Source organism: Phaseolus vulgaris, chromosome 7 (genome assembly GCF_051622355.1).
Source record: "Phaseolus vulgaris cultivar YP4 chromosome 7, ASM5162235v1, whole genome shotgun sequence".
Lineage (NCBI taxonomy): Eukaryota > Viridiplantae > Streptophyta > Magnoliopsida > Fabales > Fabaceae > Phaseolus > Phaseolus vulgaris.
Genome location: NC_143504.1, coordinates 717310 through 737672, shown reverse-complemented (window position 1 = coordinate 737672; position 20363 = coordinate 717310). Strand labels below are relative to the sequence as shown.

General features: G+C 34.3%; 1 protein-coding gene across 4 annotated transcripts in view; it reads left to right on the top strand.

Moving 5' to 3' along the window:
- The window catches only part of GSL10 (glucan synthase-like 10), a 35118-nt gene that overhangs the window by 10157 nt on the left and 4598 nt on the right, over positions 1–20363 (top strand). For 3 of the 4 annotated variants that reach the window (XM_068634844.2, XM_068634843.2, XM_090305125.1), the window contains 36 exons: positions 407–538; positions 1358–1434; positions 1513–1591; positions 2620–2742; positions 2911–3013; positions 3098–3221; positions 3330–3519; positions 3645–3697; positions 3895–3955; positions 4101–4182; positions 4270–4319; positions 5765–5851; positions 6016–6101; positions 6282–6306; positions 6465–6559; positions 6659–6740; positions 6870–7030; positions 7142–7262; positions 9803–9900; positions 10009–10099; positions 10178–10338; positions 10411–10520; positions 11637–11771; positions 12130–12198; positions 12285–12462; positions 12584–12698; positions 12937–13056; positions 13197–13312; positions 13403–13486; positions 13558–13670; positions 17701–17753; positions 17815–17991; positions 18575–18622; positions 19025–19183; positions 19459–19572; positions 19653–19741. In XM_068634844.2, the coding sequence (XP_068490945.2) occupies positions 407–538; positions 1358–1434; positions 1513–1591; positions 2620–2742; positions 2911–3013; positions 3098–3221; positions 3330–3519; positions 3645–3697; positions 3895–3955; positions 4101–4182; positions 4270–4319; positions 5765–5851; positions 6016–6101; positions 6282–6306; positions 6465–6559; positions 6659–6740; positions 6870–7030; positions 7142–7262; positions 9803–9900; positions 10009–10099; positions 10178–10338; positions 10411–10520; positions 11637–11771; positions 12130–12198; positions 12285–12462; positions 12584–12698; positions 12937–13056; positions 13197–13312; positions 13403–13486; positions 13558–13670; positions 17701–17753; positions 17815–17991; positions 18575–18622; positions 19025–19183; positions 19459–19572; positions 19653–19741 (3761 nt within the window). Of the gene's footprint in view, positions 1–406; positions 539–1357; positions 1435–1512; positions 1592–2619; positions 2743–2910; positions 3014–3097; positions 3222–3329; positions 3520–3644; positions 3698–3894; positions 3956–4100; positions 4183–4269; positions 4320–5764; positions 5852–6015; positions 6102–6281; positions 6307–6464; positions 6560–6658; positions 6741–6869; positions 7031–7141; positions 7263–9802; positions 9901–10008; positions 10100–10177; positions 10339–10410; positions 10521–11636; positions 11772–12129; positions 12199–12284; positions 12463–12540; positions 12699–12936; positions 13057–13196; positions 13313–13402; positions 13487–13557; positions 13671–17700; positions 17754–17814; positions 17992–18574; positions 18623–19024; positions 19184–19458; positions 19573–19652; positions 19742–20363 lie in introns of all 4 variants that reach the window. The other variant, XR_016523344.1, reaches the window with a different exon arrangement.

Genomic DNA, 20363 nt, shown 5'->3' with positions numbered 1-20363 from the left:
TGGAGGCAAACATTCTTATTCCTAATATTAATATTCTCTGAATCAAATAAAGGTTTTCTTAGTTGAAAGATATGTTTAACAAAATTTACAAAAATTGTGTGTTCATGACTAAAGTAAAATCTTAAAAAGAAAAAATGTTTTGTTTTTGATAACTTAAAACAAAAGCTGCATCCTGTATAAAGGGTTTTTTTTCGCAATTCACCTTAAGAAAATGTTTCAGAAATTTTTGAATGATTCTCTAGAATAATTTGTATTTATTTTAACTGATGTGTTCACGTTTGTGATTATTTTGGTATACTGCAATACATTTTGTTCTTTTTGTGCCTAAATTTTCCGTTTATGTGTTGCTTTTGCTTTTTTTATTCTTTTGATTGTTTAAGATTTTTATTACGAATATGATATGCAGATGGCTAGAGAGATGGATGAAATATTAAGACAGCATATTGCACAGCCAGCTAATAGTTGTACTTCTGATTCTGTGGACGGTGTCTCATTTCTTGATAATGTTATCTTTCCTCTGTATGACATTGTTTCCGCAGTAAGTTTCACCAATTATTCGGCTATAATCTCATCCATCAAAAGTAGCTGATGACACCAATCTTAGATTAGTTTGGCTTATGTTAATGTCATAAACAAGAAAATGTTTTTCCTTGGGGAAAAATTGTCTAACTGCTCCAAGACGTGTGTATATAAATTGGAAATAAATGCCAAGTCTTTGAGTGTGTTTGGATTGTGTGTTCCCTGTTTTCTTTTTTAATATATGTGGAAACAGGTTTGAAAACGTGTTTGATTGGGCTGAGTTTTATAAGAACATTACATAGAAAACAGAACTTAAATATATAGGCAAAATTTTAATTTTGATAATGTTTTTTTTGTGTGAATATCAGTCTCTTCCTAATGTTCTTTAAGAAGTAATGAATACTAATAATAAATCCTCATGTTATGTAATGGGATCTTTCTGATTGTCTGAAATAATAAGTTGGTTATGTTAAGTGATTTGTCTAAATGATTACTATGGCAGTGTCAGCCATTTATTGTGGTCATTTAATTAGAATATTGTGAGATATCATATTATGTTACCTTCATTTTGTACATAATGATTGACATAGTCCTCCAAAGATCCACAAGGCAGCAAATTACTCCTATACAAAATTTGAGTTTAATTGGTTTCTCAATGTTCAAATGACATATATTTAAACATCATTTTTGCCCTTTATTTGATGATAAATCTATTCTCTGTTGGATTAATTTAATGTACTAATCTTTGGTTAGCGGTGTCTAAATGGTGAAATGCATGTGTTAGTGTATCCTTTTGGTTTCAAAATATGAATTCCGCATTTATTTTTGTGGACTTCAGGAAGCTGCAAACAATGATAATGGGAAAGCACCCCATTCCTCCTGGAGAAATTATGATGATTTTAACGAGTATTTTTGGTATAAGTTATTTGATAACCATTTTTGGTCATTGCACTTTTATTTTATTATGTTTACTGATTCCCCTCCCTTCTTAAGGTCACTCAAGTGCTTTGACCTTAGTTGGCCTTGGCGAACAACTTCTCCTTTTTTCCAAAAGCCTCTTCCCAGATCAAAGGTTTGTTTTGTCTACAATTGTTAGACATATTTCTCTTTTCTGTTTGTTATCAGTTGTAACTTAATGTTGTGATTTTGTTTTCAGTTGTAACTTACTGTTGTGTTTTTCTGTTTTCAGTTGTAACTTACCGTTGTGTTTTTCTGTTTTCAGTTGTAACTTACTGTTGTGTTTTTCTGTTTTCAGTTGTAACTTACTGTTGTGTTTTCCTGTTTTTAGTTGTAACTGACTAATCATCTTAGTTATTACTTGTCTACATTTTAGTAATTTTCTGATCCACATATAGGATTCTGTAACAAAATTACTAACTCTTCAGAATGTACATATTCAAATGAATATACTTTTCTTTCTATAACAATTATGTTGGATTCTCTTCTAATTACATTATGCAATGCAGTTTCTTTGTATAGCACTCATGTTGGATATTGATATTCATAGTGATGTGCATTGTGGTGGCATTAATTAATTAAAAGGCAGCCATGTTAGTGCATAGCCAGTTGTCGTTCTGTAATGACAGCTGGTTTGGTGTAGGTGTATCTGGTAGCCTAAGCTAATTTCTCTGTATAAATGACGGAGTTCAAAGCTCTCTTTGTGTTATCAATTCATTTTTACCGTTCGATACATTTCACATTTATTTTCTGTCAGTTTCTCTGAATGATTTACCTATTTTTGTTCTTATTTTTTAATGAATAGCAGCTAGTTATGTTCAGTATTCTACTGTTAGCCAGACACAGAGGTTTGGATCGGCTGTTATACTAAAACTGATTGACTATAGCAATGGATTGTTCATATCTAGGGATGTTGGGTTAAGGACTTCAAAGAACTAATATTTCATTGTGATTGGAAAACACGTATCATAAAGAATATGATATAGGTTGGCTCTGAAGACAGCCTTACTGAAATGTCTGAGAATAATCCATATATGATGCATCATAATGTCTTATGGAGTTATTGATAAACTGAGTATCTTATTTGATATTTTTTTGGTCGATGTCCTTTGTTTCTTATCTATTCTTTATTGTATAATGCAGAAAATGCTTATTTCTGGCAGCAGCAGGCATCAGGGAAAAACATCTTTTGTGGAACATCGAACTTTTTTTCATCTTTATCATAGCTTCCACCGATTGTGGATCTTTCTTTTCATGATGTTTCAGGTTTGTACTTGAATTTATTCTTATATAGTCATTAAATTTTGGAAAATACTTGCTGTTCAATCTGCTGTTTTTAGCACTGAATTCTGCTTTCTTTCTCCTCAGACTTGTAAGTTATGTAATCTTAACTGGCATTTAGTTTTTTCGTCTGCATGTTACTTATTTTTTCAGGGCCTAGCCATCGTTGCATTCAATGATGAAAAGTTCAATGGCAAGACTTTGCGAGAGGTTCTTAGTCTTGGACCTACATTTTTTGTGATGAAATTTTTTGAAAGTATGTATTTATCTCCTATGTCTTTCTTGATGTATTTTCTTGTCATCATTTATCTATATTTTCAATTTTTCATTTCTTTTTTAGGTGTTCTGGACATTTTCATGATGTACGGTGCATATTCAACGACAAGACGCACAGCCATCACTAGAATTTTTTTACGTTTTCTTTGGTTCAGCGGTGCTTCAGTTTTCTTAAGTTTCATTTATGTGTATGTATATGCCTTCTTCTGTTATGCATCCTCATCCTTTCGTCAGTTTTTTTTTTTTTTCAATTTGTAAGTAATTCTACATTTCCTTCTGTTTGTGCTTGACTGCAGAAAAGCACTCCAGGAAGAGAGTAAAGCAAATGGAAACTCAGTTGTTTTCAGATTGTATGTAATTATCATAGGGATTTATGCTGGTGTCCAATTTTTTATTAGTTTCCTCATGCGGATACCAGCATGTCATCGTCTAACAAATCAATGTGATCAGTGGTCTTTTATTCGGCTTGTGAAGTGGTTACGCCAGGTTTATTATGTCTTCAGTTGTTGCTAATTATATTACTTCATTTAGTTTTGTTTGTTCTGTATAATGTGGAATTATGCTGATTGATGTGTTTGTATTTATTGTTGTTTTTCTGTTCACTTATAAAGGAACGGCATTATGTGGGACGGGGAATGTATGAAAGGAGTGCTGATTTCATAAAGTATACCCTAGACTTTGTCTTTTTTCTAATTTTTAAATTTCTAATACATGTTGTAAAAACAAGGTTCTTACATTAAAGTTGTTGATATATTCATTCTTTTAAATATTGACGAGTTAAGAATTGTGTGCTTTATAATTAATTTTACATGCTGAAGTTGCATAGATCCACTGATTAGATACCTTTCTTTTTTTTCTCAGGTATATGTTTTTTTGGCTTGTTATTTTGAGTGCAAAATTTGCGTTTGCTTACTTTCTTCAGGTTGGTGATACATACATTAGTTCTGCTCTTGTATTTGTGGATACATATGGAATTAGACAAATTTGTTCATGTGTGTATGAAGATACATAAACCTGTGAGCTCATATGTTTGTATATTTTGATTGTCATATTTTTGTGGTTTGTAGATCCGGCCACTGGTGGGCCCTACAAGGGATATTATAAAAGAGACTAATATAGTTTACTCTTGGCATGATTTTGTCTCCAAAAGTAAGCATTGGTGTGATTGCTGTGGTCATTGTCTTTTCTGTCTTTCCTTTGATATTATTAGTTATCAAAATGCTTTTACTGTTGCAGATAATCATAATGCTTTGACCGTTGCTAGCGTATGGGCTCCTGTGATTGCTGTGAGTACATTGCCATTGATTTTTTACCTCCCACCCCCTTCTTCAATTATTTTAAGATAACAGGAGCATATCTTAGTCCTTTTAACCACTCTTACTCAATTGGGAAATATGTCTGACAAGGGCTGAAATTGTGTTGTGAAGTTGCAGGGTTGTTAATATAGCATGTTTTGATTATGCAGGAACTGAGTTTCTGTTATGCAGTCTGATAGTGTGTTTGGATTAGCTTTATTTGAATTCAAAAGAAGTTTTTCAGCGAAAAGCTCTTTTGTGAGCACTTTAAAAAAGATATCTTCAGGTGTTTCACTGATTTATTAGTCAACACACTATATAAGCTTTTTGGTGGTTGGAAAAACATAGAATGGTCTCCTATTGGCATAATTGTGTATGTTGGCACCACAAACAGCATCAATCATATGCAGCACCTCAGTTTATCATAAATAAGAGGAAAACACAAAAAATAGTGGGGGGAGCACAGCTGACCCACTAATGCCTATCCCTATAAAAGGGTAGAACAAAATTATCACTAAAAAATCTAGGACAAATGAAGCTAGGAACATTTTCCCATCAAGTGTAACCTTGAGCTTTTGTGTCAAACTCAACAAGTTTTATCAACACATTGATTATTGTCTCTAAAAGTATGCGAAAAGTGAATGCATGTGGTATTACAATTTAGTAAATATTTCATCCATATACTCTGAAGATCCGAAGGAATAATAGAAGTATTGGACCAAGCATGATTAACAAGTTGAGAATCATACTCAATCCAAAGTTTAGTGCAGCCTTTGGAGATAGTAGCTTTCATAGCCAAAATCACTCCCATCACCTCAACATACAAGGCATTATGAACACCAATATATGAAGAGAAGCAAACCACAATGGAAGCATGATGATCTCTAAAATTACCCCCACGACTACATACACCAGGATAAGGCTTAATTGCTCATCAGTTCTGCATTTAAACCAATGACAAGTAGGAGGAAGCCAAAAGACAGGAACATAGGGCCACCTTTCTAGGATGTATATTTATTACAAAACTTTTAAGAATATGAGGTCTTGTTTGTTGGATTTCATAGAACCAGTATAACAATTACCATCCTGATTAAACTCAATACAAATCATGTTTTTAACTGTCATAGGATATTGTTAGTGTATGATTATCAAAGCAGATCTTGTTTTTGGTTGTCCATATAGCTTTTATAACACCAATGAAAGAGGCTTGTATTACAGTCTTGGCTTGAGTACTCTAGGATCTTTTCAAGAAATGAAGACTGGAAATGATTGATTCAGCAGCAATGTGACACTGGAAATTGATTTCTTGAAACCTCTGTCCTATTCCGTAGTTTATATTTGTTCCCTTCAATTTAACTGTAATGCAAAATTGCTTTCCCCTATGTTTTTGAGTGTTTTGGTTTCCGTTTCCAATTTGTTTATTCTCATTCTTTCAGATTTATCTTCTTGATATTCATGTGTTTTACACACTTGTATCGGCTGTCTGGGGATTCTTGCTGGGTGCAAGAGATAGACTGGGAGAGGTAAGTAGTCTTTTTTAAGTTGTTATAGTTGTCCAACTGCAAATCTTCTTGATAGTATGCTATTATTTATATCTTTCCACCTGTTGCTAGTCCTGTCCTGTAAAATTTAGAAACGAAGATTAGTTGGCATATTAAATTTGTTGCGGTATGTATGTGCTCACCAGATTAGGTCATTGGAGGCAGTGCACAAACTTTTTGAGCAGTTTCCTGGAGCTTTTATGGGCACACTTCACGTTCCTCTAACCAACAGGTGCTGCTCGTGAAATGCTACTTTTCCTGTTTTGTGATTTAGTTCTGTATTTGGAAGATGGCTATGTGTATGTGTTCTACTACCTGTATTGTAGCTATATCAGAATATATCCTCTCTTCTTTCAGTTTTGCTCCTTGAATAGTAAGCTTATATAATTTTTCCTCAATATTATGTTTTCAGGAGTTCCCATCAGTCTTCTGTTCAGGTCAGTGTTTTGCTAGGACAAAGGAATAAGTTTAAATCCATGTATTTATTTGCTTGATACCTGTGCACTAACTCTCGATTAAGAAACTTCTTGATGGGAAGATTACAGTACACTGGTCTCATTTTGATTACTTATATTAAATTATTTTTCATCTAAAGGTTGTGGAGAATAGCAAGGTTGATGCTGCTCGGTTTGCCCCCTTTTGGAATGAGATCATTAGAAATCTAAGGGAGGAGGATTATGTGACAAACTTGTTAGTAATAGAAACTGCTGTACATTTTTTTAGCTCAGTTTATACCTTTTCTTCACTTCATACTTAATACCTGCATGGTCATGCTTTCTTTGCTGTCAGCGAAATGGAGTTGCTTTTAATGCCTAAGAATTCTGGGGATCTTCCAATGGTTCAGTGGCCACTTTTTCTACTGTCAAGCAAGGTAATTCAGTTATATTTGGATAATTCAGTGTATTTATGTTTGTTGTTTCTTTCTGATTAACTGATTTTATTCTCCTATGTCTTCATTTTGTTAATATTCATTAATTTTTCTTTTTGCATGATTGTGTAGATATTTTTGGCTAGGGATATTGCTGTTGAGAGTAAAGATACCCAAGATGAGCTTTGGGATAGGATTTCCCGGGATGATTATATGATGTATGCCGTTCAAGAGTGTTACTATGCTATTAAATTCATTTTGATAGAAATACTAGATGATGTGGGAAGGAAGTGGTAAGTATTAGTTATAATAGTGTAGTGCATCACGCTATGTTTCCTCTAAATGGTAAACCTAATTTATGGTATTTGATATCTTGTTTCTTTACAATTGTTCCATTTTACTAGGGTTGAAAGGATATATGATGATATTAATTCTAGTATCACAAAGAGGAGTATTCATCTGGACATCAATCTACATAAGTTAGCTCTTGTGATATCAAGAGTAACTGCATTGATGGGGATCCTGGTTTGTGTCCATTCCTATTTAGTATAGTTATAGTTTGGCATATTCTCCCTGTTTTTTCTTGTATTCTTTTCTACTTTCTAATAAACTCTTGTATGTCTTTCGTTTTACTAATATTTGTAAAATGGGTCTATGGTCTTGTTCAGATGTTTGATTGTTGAGTGTGATTGTGGGGTGTTGTGCTTCTTGCGTTGGTTTATTTAGTCAATTTTTAATCAGAAATATGCAAACGTAGAACATCTCGTGAAATTTGAGTTTCACATAGAAGCTTAGTCTTGTTCTTCAAAGTGCTAAAAGAAATGGGTGAAAACTTGAACTTTTACACTCATGCAGTACCTCCTACTCCGTACATTTTCAATTATTCTTAGTTAAGGACAAATTCAGCTTTGCAGACTCTTAGAATGTGACCTTTATACTATAATTTTGTAGAGTTGAGATTTGCACCCAACTATATACTAAAATTTTGATATATCTCTAATCGATGTGGGATATTCAACATATTCCTCCATGTCAAAGACTAGATATCTTGGGGGGTGAGACTAAATATTTCTAGGTGGTACGATAAATTGAATAAATCTTGCTAGGATAGATTTGATATCATTTTAGAAAATGGACTTTAAATCTAACTCAATTTTATAAAACTGACTTAGGTGATGCTTACACCCCCTTATAATTTGGTCATATCTTTAGTCATTTTGTGATCTCCGACACATACCATTTACGAATACTCAGCTTGATGTGTGGTTTTTAATATGAAGGAACAATTTGCTCTATTTCTTGACATTTTCAGTTGGATACTTTGGAAATACTCGTTTGTAAGTTTTGGTTTCCTAATTATGATTTTGTAGAATGTATATATTTACTATTTGAAAATACCCATAAAAAATATAATAATAATAAGAAATCGTATGCATGTTCTTGTATCACATGATCGAATGAGCCTATGAAGTAATCTTACTTGAGCCATTGGAGGGAGGGATCTCTTCACTTTCCCTCTAATTTCATAAAGTAAAATGCATACCCACGCCAGAATAATAGTCATGTGAATCAACCCTGGTTTGGATGCAACCTAATTGTGCAATAATTAGACAATGCACAGCTCAGATTCCCATTTGTAATATACAGGAATAGTTCAGAATTCACCTGTGATTTATTTGTGGTTGAAAATGATTTTACATTTGATAAATTGTCTTGAATTAGGATACTATTGGTGTGATTTTAACAACCCCAGTGGAACATGTCTGATAGAAACTTGGTAACTTTAATAGATAGAATATGTAAAAACTCCCGTATTTACAAAGTAAGACACACTGCATAACATTGAGGTGTGCACCTCCCAGTGCCTAAAAACCCTCATTTCATTTCCTAATGACAAGATATCTCTTCCTCTCCGCTCTTTCATTTGAAAGTCTGTAATGTTTCTAGTTATATCTGCTATTGCAACTTCCTCATTAAGTTACTTACAAATGCTAATAAAAAATTTCATGCATAGAGACACCTAACAATACTACGCCCCTTTGGTTTGTGGCTGCCGAAGTAAAGTCTCTCTTTATGTTCCGGATGCTTGAAGCAAGAGTCCTAGCCAAATCCCTCCACTGTATTCTCATACTAGAAAATAAAGAACAAAATAAAATATATTTTGAGAGCTGGAAAAGGTCTCCCTTAGGTGGGTTATATTTATATACAATAGATCTGTGATACAATAATGAGAAAGGAAAGAGCAAAAGACAAGTAATCCTAGGTACAGAAAGAGACTACCAAAAAACAGCTTTCCAATAAAGTTTACTTAGCCTATGATGAATCTATTCTACCACTCATACATAATAGTTTTAACCTAAGCTAAGTTACAATATAAATAAAGTTAGTCAGATTATATCTCAGCTCTACACACACCAACCCAGATATCTTCATTGCTTGAAAAAAAAAAGGTAATAAACGAATCTCTAAAGTTGGTTTCTAATAGTGTATACCAGTTAGTGTCTGATAGTGTGTGTTGGTCAGTTAGCTTGACATCTGTTGGTTATCAGTTAGTCTCTTAGCTTCTCTTGGAAGCTACTTGATCTACATAAACACCGTTCTCTCTACTTTGACATTTACATCACTAATATTTGGATCAATAAATTCTCTCTGCTTCACAATTATTTTTGAATAGTAAGGTGTCTGGGAAATTTTGGAGTAGGATTTTAGATAGATATACCAGAACTTTTCATTGACCATGCTCAACTCGATACTTTTACAATAGGTTGTCTTGGGTGGGCATAATGTTATAGCCTTGTAGAAATTTGACCTATGTTGACCCAATTTTGTAATAAATTGAATCTGTTAGAAGGGAAACTGCTCATGTGCATTAGTTGCTGTTACGGGATTTATTTGATCACTTTGTTCTGGTGAATGAATTTGGCTTATGCATGTGTTATATATCTATCAATCTATTTGTGTGTGGGTGTGAGCACAAAGCATGCGTTCGTGTATTTGGTGCCTTACATATGGAATTTTAACATGCTGTTGAAATCTGAACTTATTCTTATATTGACATCTTACAGAGAGAAACTGAAACACCTGAACTGGAAAGGGGTGCTGTTAGGGCCATTCAGGATCTGTATGATGTTATGCGACTTGATGTCATTCCTATAAATATGAGGTTTGTCACAACTGCTGTTGCATGCATACATTGATTTTTGAATACTGTTTTCCTGCTTGCCTGCATCAGGGAGAATTAATTTTGATTTTTCTTTTCTTTTTTGTATAGGGAGAATTATGAAACCTGGAGTTTACTGACCAAAGCTAGGAATGAAGGGCATTTGTTTGAGAAGCTGAAATGGCCGAAGAATACAGATTTAGTATGCTCCAATCATATTTTTCTATATTACTGCGGAAATAACTTACCTTCGAATTTTTTAACCTTTGATTGCATGCAGAAAATGCAAGTCAGAAGATTGTATTCACTGCTGACTATCAAAGAGTCTGCCTCAAGCATTCCTAAAAACCTCGAGGCCAGGCGACGGTTACAGTTTTTCACAAACTCACTTTTTATGAAGATGCCTGTTGCAAAGCCAGTTCGGGAGATGTTATCCTTCAGGTATATCTTTTCTCTGGATGAAATTATTGCCCTTATTTTGTCAGTGCTTATCTTTTCTTTTTGTTTGTGCAGTGTTTTCACTCCATATTATTCTGAGATCGTGCTTTATAGCATGGCTGAACTCCTCAAGAAAAATGAAGATGGAATATCAATTCTGTTCTACCTTCAGAAAATTTATCCAGGTAATTTTACGTCATTTCCTTCTATCAGAATATCAGAGTAGAACGGTATGACCTGCTTGATTTAATTTGGCTTAATTGAAACATATCAGGTTGATCCTATTTCTGCCTGAGCTGCATTGAATGGTTATGCTAATGTAAAAATCACACTTGTCCGATGAATTTGTGGGTAAAATTGGGCCTGTGAAATTCTCAACTTACTTTTGTCACTGTTATTATTTTCTTTTTAGTGACCAAATAAAGGGCTTACCAATTACTTTTAGGCTCAATCTAAGGGTTGTTTTCTGGTGAGCTATTTCATTTTCCAATGCAGTGGCTGTCATATCACCGGCTCACCTTAGTAATTCTGGCAAAATCCACCATTCTGTGATGTCATTGGAGATGCCACACTGAATCTGTGTTCCAGCCATCTACTCTCCTTTTCAGCATGTGATTGGAGCACTGACTGCCTACCAAACCCGAAAATAATTTTTTTAAATTAATATGTTCATCCCTATACTTTTAGGGAATGTTCAAATGTTTTCATATATTTTATAAATAGATCCAATTAGAAACATAAAAGAAAAGGAACCTATATGAATACCCTTGTAAGGTACAAAATCTGCTGTTTAATTAACCAAAATTACCACTGAGATCTTGCAAGCTGAGGGTGATTGGACTGGCCTAATTTCAGCAATTATTATGAGCTCTTAGAGCATCTAAATTGCTGTGTTGCTTAAGTGAGATAGTGTAGGTATGGTGCAGAGCGCACTTTGAAACAAACTATTTTTTTTATCCAGTGTGATGAGTTGCTTAAATGGGTGCCACAGAATCGAACTGAAATATTTATTGTTTAGAAATTTGTAAAACTGTACCAATTGAAGCAATTCCAATTCATTGGCTCCATTGCTAAAATCGGTTAAGCACAAAGAATTGGAGATAAGCAATGGAGTTGTTGTAGTTGCTTTCAGGATGTGTCACAGTGACTAATAACCTAGCAGTCATCCCACTATCCCCACTTTTGGGGTCAGCTCTCTGATCTAGGATCCATTATTGATTACTATGTTGTTATCTATACATTCTTGTGTATAAATTTTAATTGGTCATCCATTAATGGATAGTTTTCATAATTTACTGCAGATGAATGGAAAAACTTTCTTGCTAGAATTGGCCGTGACGAAAATTCAAGTGAGAGTGAACTTAATGATAATTCTAGTGATATTCTTGAATTGCGATTTTGGGCTTCGTATCGGGGGCAAACGTTGGCTAGAACAGGTAATGTTTTACTAATTAACTTGATTTTCTCCTTATGTTTTCTTTTTCACTAGTCCAAACATGGCAATTTGTGACGATTAAATATATATTTTAATTCATGTATTTAAAGATTGTATAATATATAAATTATTTGGAAATGTGGAATATTACATGTAACTAGGCTGTTAGAAAATTCTAGAGATCTCTTTGTAATCGATACAGTAGGGTTAGATCTCTTTGTATAATCGATACAGTATTGTTTCAAATGTATTTTAAAAAAGACTTGTTATACGTTTAAACACACTGGACCAATGTCAAGGAAGATATCTCTTGCAAGAAATTTACTACATTTACTGCTCTTTATTTTTGGAATGCACAGTTCGGGGTATGATGTATTATAGGAAAGCTCTTATGCTTCAGACCTATTTGGAGAGGTCAACAACTGGAGGTAAGGACATTGAACTTCATGGTTTTCCTCATGGTGGTGCCATGTTTGTAACCAATTTTCATTTATTTCAATTTTTCATAATTTAGATTTGGAGGCTGCAGTAGGTTGTGATGAAGTAACTGATACACATGGCTTTGAATTATCTCCTGAGGCACGTGCCCAGGCAGATCTTAAGTTCACTTATGTTGTGACATGTCAAATTTATGGTAAGCAGAAAGAAGAGCAAAAGCCTGAGGCTGCTGATATTGCTTTACTTATGCAAAGGTAGGTTCAACAATTCTATGGATCAAACTTCATTTATTTTGTTTACTAATTGATTTTCTTAATCATTGAATGCTCAAGTCTGTGGTGGAATCTTTTTTGTGTGTGTCAATATTGGTTTAAGAAATGAAGCTCTCCGAGTCGCATTCATTGATGTTGTTGAAACTTTAAAAGAGGGAAAAGTGAACACAGAATACTATTCAAAGCTTGTGAAAGCTGATGTCAATGGGAAAGACAAGGTGCCGTTCTTCTATACTTTTTCTATATAATAACTAGCTTTTATACTTTTTTTATATTTATTCTGGTTAACAAAGTTAGCCGTTAATCTGTTGTGATAAATTCCGATAGCTGACTTAACTACTTATGTTACTTTTACTTTCACTACCTTCTGTTATTGAACTAGATGTCCATAATTACTTAGGTTGCTTTATTTTTGTGACCTCCCTTTATTGAAATGGATTGATATTTTTTTCACAGGAGATATACTCTGTGAAGTTACCTGGAAATCCTAAATTGGGTGAAGGGAAGCCCGAGAATCAAAATCATGCTGTTATATTTACCCGTGGAAATGCAATCCAAACAATTGACATGAATCAGGTCATACCAGTTTTAATAGCTATCTGGATTTGGCTATTTTTTTCTTAATCGATTGCCATGATCCATAAGGATCTATGTTGTGGTAATTTACAAGTTTTTTGCTGTTGCTTTATTTTGACGTGATTTAGAATTTATTATAGGATAACTATTTTGAAGAGGCTTTGAAGATGAGGAACCTTCTTGAAGAATTTCATTCTAATCACGGGCTTCGTCCTCCTACAATTCTTGGTGTTAGAGAACATGTCTTTACTGGAAGGTATGTTTTACTTAAATCCTTTGTTAGTGTCCGTTTTGCTTGGTTTTGTTTCATTTGCACCTCTATCTAATGTCTCTGTTAATGATGCAGTGTCTCATCTTTAGCGTCATTTATGTCCAATCAAGAAACTAGTTTCGTGACTATGGGGCAGCGGGTTTTAGCAAGTCCATTGAAGTAAGCACATTTGAAAATAAGTAATTATTTCTCCTGTCAAGCATCTAACTAAGAATGACAATTCTATTCAGGGTTCGCATGCACTATGGGCATCCTGATGTTTTTGATAGAATTTTTCACATAACCCGTGGTGGTATCAGCAAAGCTTCTCGTGTTATCAACATTAGTGAAGATATCTATTCAGGTATGACGGCTGCTTCATTTAAATTTGGCAGTTCAGGGGAAGGGGCCAAAATGTCAAATTTTCTCAATACAGTAATTTATCTGTGAATACTGCCATTTAGAAAAGTAATGTACCCCTAAGGCTCCTTCTGATGAGAGAGATCATTGTACACAGTCTCTTATCCTTGCATATGCAATGAGGCTGTTTTCAGATTCGAACCCATGACCAAACTAGCCACAAAATCATTACTGTACCGCCACCACACTAGGGCTCACCATCCATTCTTACCATTTAGCTGTTTTAAAAATCTGATGGCTACTTTATTATTTTGTAAACACTTCAAAGTAAAATCATTATAACAAGGACTGCACTCCACGTTATGCGTATTCGACATGTAGTAGTCTGGCATTCTCAGTGGAGTATTTAAGAATTTGGTTTTTCCTCTCTTCTAACTGACTTTTAAGGGTGTGTTCCCCAAGTTCTTGGGTTGTTATCAAGTCTGTGTACGCTTTTGACTGATGGAGGGTTTTTGAACAATGGTGCTATGATATGATATGAACATGTGTATTATGTGGTGCCTATGTCCCACCCTACCTTAATGGCCAGCTTTTGAGAGTAGGTACATTGCTGATGTTTTAGACACAATCAAAGTTTTTAGTTTCTTATAAAGTAGACTTTAAGTCTAACTCAACATCACAAAACTGAATTGTAAGGTAAAGTTTGTATTCGCTTATATACTATAACTTGGTCATATTTTTAGTTGATGTGTGTTCTCCGGCACACTTCCTCATATTGAGGATTGAACATCTCAAGTGTGGGAAAAGATATTTGTGGGTAGTCCAATAGCGGTTCGATTGTGGGTGACACGATTGGCCCAATAAGCCTTGCTAGGATAGATTTTAATGCCATCTTTGAAGGTTGACTTTAAGGCTAACTCAACCTTATAAAACCGACTTTGTAAGATAAGATTTCCTACATTTATATATTATAATTTTTTCATATATCTAGACATGGGATTTCCAACACCCACCCTCATGATAAAGACTGGATAGGTCCTATAGCGGTTGAGACGATAGGTCCAACAACCCTTAGAATAGACTCTGACGCAGAAAGTAGTAGTGGAAAGAAATAGATGAAATATATTTCTGAGATATCTTACAAATGTGATTACAGTCTCTATTTATAGACTGTTTTACAACCTAATTAAAGAAAGAAATAATAGGCAATGAAAGCCAGAAATAATGAGTGTTTAAAGCTGTACAAATCAAATAAAATAAAATCACTAACAAATCTGTTTTAATAAATATAAAATGGAATCTGCACTTAATTATAACATAATTCTCCTAATTATGCAACACTCCCCCTCAAGTTGGTGAATGTATATCTATCATTCCCAACTTGCAAGTAAGATCTTCGAATTGTTTTATGGGAAGTCCCTTAGTAAACATATCTGCCAATTGGAGTCTTGAAGGGATGTACTCAGTGGCTATAAGACCATCATCCAACTTCTCTTTAATAAAGTGTCGGTCTATCTCTACGTGCTTTGTTCGATCATGTTGAACCGGATTGTGTGCAATACTGATAGCGGACTTATTATCACATGCCAAACCCATAGGAGCTTCATATTTTATTTTTAGGTCATCAAGTATGATCTTCATCCATAAGAGTTCACACACCCCTTGAGCCATGGCTCTAAATTCTGCCTCTGCACTTGATCTTGCAACTACATTTTGCTTCTTGCTCCTCCATGTCACCAGATTTCCACCCAAGAACATGCAGTAGCCTGTGGTGGATCTCCTATCAACAATCGATCCTGCATAGTCAGCATCAGTATATACTTTCATGGATAAGTTTTCCCCCTTTTTGAATAGCAATCCTTTTCCTGGAGAGGCTTTTAAGTACTGAATAATTTTATCTACTGCCTGCAAGTGTCTTTCTCTTGGATCATGCATAAATTGACTAACCACACTAACTGCATAGGCTATATCTGGCCTAGTGTGTGAAAGATAAATGAGTTTTCCCACAAGTCTTTGATATTGTGTCTTCTCCACTTTTGGGTTTTCCTCATCATTCCCAATCCTATGATTTTGCTCTATTGGCACTCCAGTGGGCTTACAACCCAACTTACCAATCTCTTTGAGAAGATCAAGGATGTATTTCCTTTGAGAAATAAAGATGCCCTGTCTCGAGTAAGCAACCTCTATCCCAAGGAAGTACTTCAGCTTCCCAAGATCCTTCATTTCAAATTGAGCAGCTAGTCTCTCCCTCAAATTTTGTTTTTCAATCTCATCATCACCTGTAATAATCATATCATCTACATAGACCAAAAGTAGAGTGAGTTTACCATTCTGAGAATGTTTTATAAACAGAGTATGGTCACCTCGTGCTCTGATACCATATTACAAAGTGGACTTAAAGCCTAACTCAACCCCATAAAACCGGCTTATGAGGTTGAGGTTTGCACCCACTTATATACAATGAAAGGCTCTATTCTCTAGTCGATGTGGGATCTCCAACACACCCCCCTCACGCCGAGACTACCAACTCGTGCGTGGGACTATATATTATGGGTGGTCCGATAGCGGCCCGATAGCGGGTGGCACGATAGGCCCAACACAAACACTCGCTAGGATAGGCTCGAAATGGCTCTGATACCAAGTGGAAAGAAATAGATGAAATATATTTCTGAGATATCTTACAAATGTGATTACAGTCTCTATTTATAGACTGTTTTACAACCTAATTAAAGAAAGAAATAATAGGCAATGAAAGCCAGAAATAATGAGTGTTTAAAGCTGTACAAATCAAATAAAATAAAATCACTAACAAATCTGTCCTAATAAATATAAAATGGAATCTGCACTTAATTATAACATAATTCTCCTAATTATGCAACAGTAGTCATTAAGCCTAATTCAATTTAACAAAACCGACTTGTAAGTTGAGATTATATCTTTAATTGTTGAGATCTCCAACACAACTGATTTAGCTCTAATTCATTTTTAAAAAGACAAAATGAATATCAGAATTTTTGTTGAACATTGGTTGAACATTTGCTGCATTGTGCGTTTTAATCATAGGGTTGTCAGAATTTTTGTTTGTATGACATGAGCGCACATGCCTAAGGTCACATTTATAGTTTTCGGTAGATAGGTTAGATTCTATTGACCAACATATATGCCCTATGTAGCTTACAATTTAATGAGAGCAAGACCAAAAATCTTTTTGATGCCAGAAGACTCTGCTTTGCACAGGTCGGGGGGAGGGTCATTGTATTAGCTTTTTCCTTGAAAAATTGTTAAGTTAACTACAAGGCATAAATTGTGATTTTTTCCCTTTTGTTAGTTGAAATTAGTCATTCTTAAATTTATTATGGTGAAGTAAATAAATTATAAACCATATAGTTAATGAATGTACAAATAATGAAAATAAAACCATAAAGAGAAGTGAAAATGTTGTTGCCATGCACTAATAAACTAACACTACCAAATACCTTCAACAGAGTAAATATTAAAAATTTTAATACAGTAAACTTGGGATGAAGTGTTGGCCTGCTATTAGAATTCAGAGAGAAGCAAGATAAACTATGGATTCATGGTTCACTGTACCTGGACAGTTACTAATTCATATTGCATTAATATATTTTCTACTCTATTTAGAATTTGTAACTTTTAATGTAGAAAGATGGAAGTTTTAAAAAAATGAGAATTATGAAAGGCTGGGGTAACTAATTAACGGGGAGAGATGGAATACCACAGTTGTTAGGAGTCCTGTATTGTATAGGAGGAGGTACTTGTTATACCTTGAGGTTCTTAACACCAAACTCACTAATTTTACAGAAAATATTTGTTTCTCTTCTCGCATCATATTTACTTATTTACTCATTTATGATGTGTAATACATTTTTCTTTGAAGTATTGTTAATGGGATTCGCTTATTTACCTGAATGTATTTAGCTTTAGGTCTTAGCGTGTACTGTTTGGAATTGCAGTTTCAGATTTTTTTTGTTTTCCTTTTGCTACACTTATTTTATGTGCTTGTTAATTCACAGGATTCAATTCAACCTTACGTCAAGGAAATGTTACACATCATGAATATATTCAGGTGAGACTTGTTATTTAGTAATTCCTATACAACAAATCCTGTTCTAATAGTTAATTTACAGGTTGGTAAGGGAAGAGATGTTGGGCTCAATCAAATTGCACTATTTGAAGGAAAAGTTTCAGGTGGTAACGGTGAACAAGTTCTCAGCCGTGATGTATACAGACTTGGGCAGCTTTTCGATTTTTTCCGGATGATGTCCTTTTATTTTACAACAGTTGGATACTACTTTTGTACCATGGTATGCCCAGTTATGTGTAAATTATTCTATGTTGTTTGAATTAATAAGTACGTGAGTCCACTCTAAACAACACAACAAACAAGGGAATGTGGTCTTTATAGTGGAGTATTGTTGGCAATGGAGTGCCAACACGTGGAAAAAAATAGAAGGTTAGAAGAAATTATAATGTGGAGATGGAGTAACCTATTATGGAGAGGTTGAGATAAATATTCTTGAGGTTGTTTTGTTGTTAAAGAAAGCAATAGTGTCTCTTTTGTGAAAAACATGAAGCAAATGGATAAATTAAAGGGTCTAGGGAGAACTGCAACTTGTAAAATGACCTTACAAGTGGATGATACTCAAATAGGTTTATTAAGAACATTTACTTTGATATAGCAAGAAGGCTTGGTGGTAAAGGTTCTTCTGTGCAGAAGCAATAACAACTGTTAACTGGTTGATTTTACAATTCAGAATGAGACTACCCAGCCATACTGACACATCTTATGGAAATATTCCACACAGTACAATTTAGAATCATCAGCATACATAGATTTATATCCACGTTTTCTTCATTGTTTGACTTTTTGTCTTTCTCATCCTGCAGTTAACAGTGCTGACTGTATATGCCTTTCTATATGGGAAAATCTATCTGGTAAGTTGGATTGTGTTAAACATTCATGGTACTTATCTATGGTTTCTCGTGTTGAGATTATCTTTTCCTTTTTGTTCAAAATTTTGTAGTTTTGTAGTTATAGAGCTAAATGTCTATTGTTCAAATCAGATTCAGGTCTATAATGTCTTGAGTTGTACATGGTTTCATTTCAGTTTTTTTACCATCATCAATGGGTTGTTTTTGTCATTTTGTGGCATTTTTGTCTTGTTTCAATCAGATTATTTGTAACAATCACTCATCTTCTAAGTATTTTTCAAGTTTTGTATCTGATTGGCAATAGACAAAGAGGTAGCCTGTGATTCAAGTTTTAGAACGGGAACATTGCTAGTGTAATTATGTACATTCAATTCAAACAAATACCTATAATGAACTTGTTTCCAGGCACTATCTGGTGTTGGCGAAACCATTATTGACAGGGCTAAGATAACTGGGAACACTGCACTGAGTGCTGCTTTGAATACACAATTTCTCTTTCAAATTGGTATCTTCACTGCTGTGCCAATGATTTTGGGCTTCATTCTTGAGCAAGGTTTCTTGAGGGTAAGTGTGTGTATTCCTTAACTTTATAGCTATAACCGAAGAAATCCAGTCATACAAGATAGTTGATATTACCAATATTTGAGAAGTTGGCATGTGCACGCATCTGTTGGTCACATCTCCGAGTTTAGAGATGAAGTATGTAGAATATAAAGAATTTTTTATTGGTATCAGGATAAAAATTAGTGTTTCTTCTTCCCTGTTGAATTGGTCTTGAACTTGTATATTTAATTAATTCCCTGCATATAATTGGAAATACACATTTTATTGCTCTGCAGGCCATTGTCAGTTTTGTCACAATGCAATTTCAGCTATGCACCGTCTTCTTCACATTTTCCTTGGGTACAAGAACACATTATTTTGGTCGGACTATTCTTCATGGTGGTGCAAGGGTTTGTCTGCCTACTCTGTGGCATCTCTTTCTGTACTTATCCTCTGAAAACTCTTGATCATTTTATTTTTTTCTCAACAGTATCAAGCAACTGGCCGGGGGTTTGTTGTCCGACATATAAAGTTTTCAGAGAACTACAGACTCTACTCTCGTAGTCATTTTGTTAAAGGGTGAGGCTTTCTGTTTCTCTTACTGAAAACTCTACTCTTAGAGTCACCGTTCTACATCAAGTTTTCATCCATATTATTTTCATGTCTCTATTTATCCTTTAGAATAGATATGATATTTAGGCGGCACAAGCTAAATACTCCTGATTAATTGGAAATTGTTAGATGTGGTTTAGCCCATATCTTTTACATTTTTTATTTATTTATAAATACATAACCCTATGTGTTCAATACACTCGAGGGACTAATCCTATGCCTATTTTTATTTTATTTTTGTATTAGAGCCGCCTATCCTTTTGAGGTTTATTGGGCCTATTGTTTCTCCTATCAGGACAGGACGTTGTTAGACCCTCAACTTATATCTAGTCTCACGCTTGAAATGTATATGTCTCGGTTGAGGAGCGTGTGTTGGAGTTCCCATATCAACTCGAGATAAACTAATTTTTAGTATATAAGTGAGGGAATCCTCACCTTGCAAACCCTGTTTTATTTGGATGAGTTAGACTTAAACTCTCTATTATGGTATTAGAGTCCTTCTCAATGCCAAACTCCTACCTAATTTATTAATTCTCCATGTGTAGATTCGTATATTGAAATACGTTAAAGGTTACCTATAAAAGGTTTG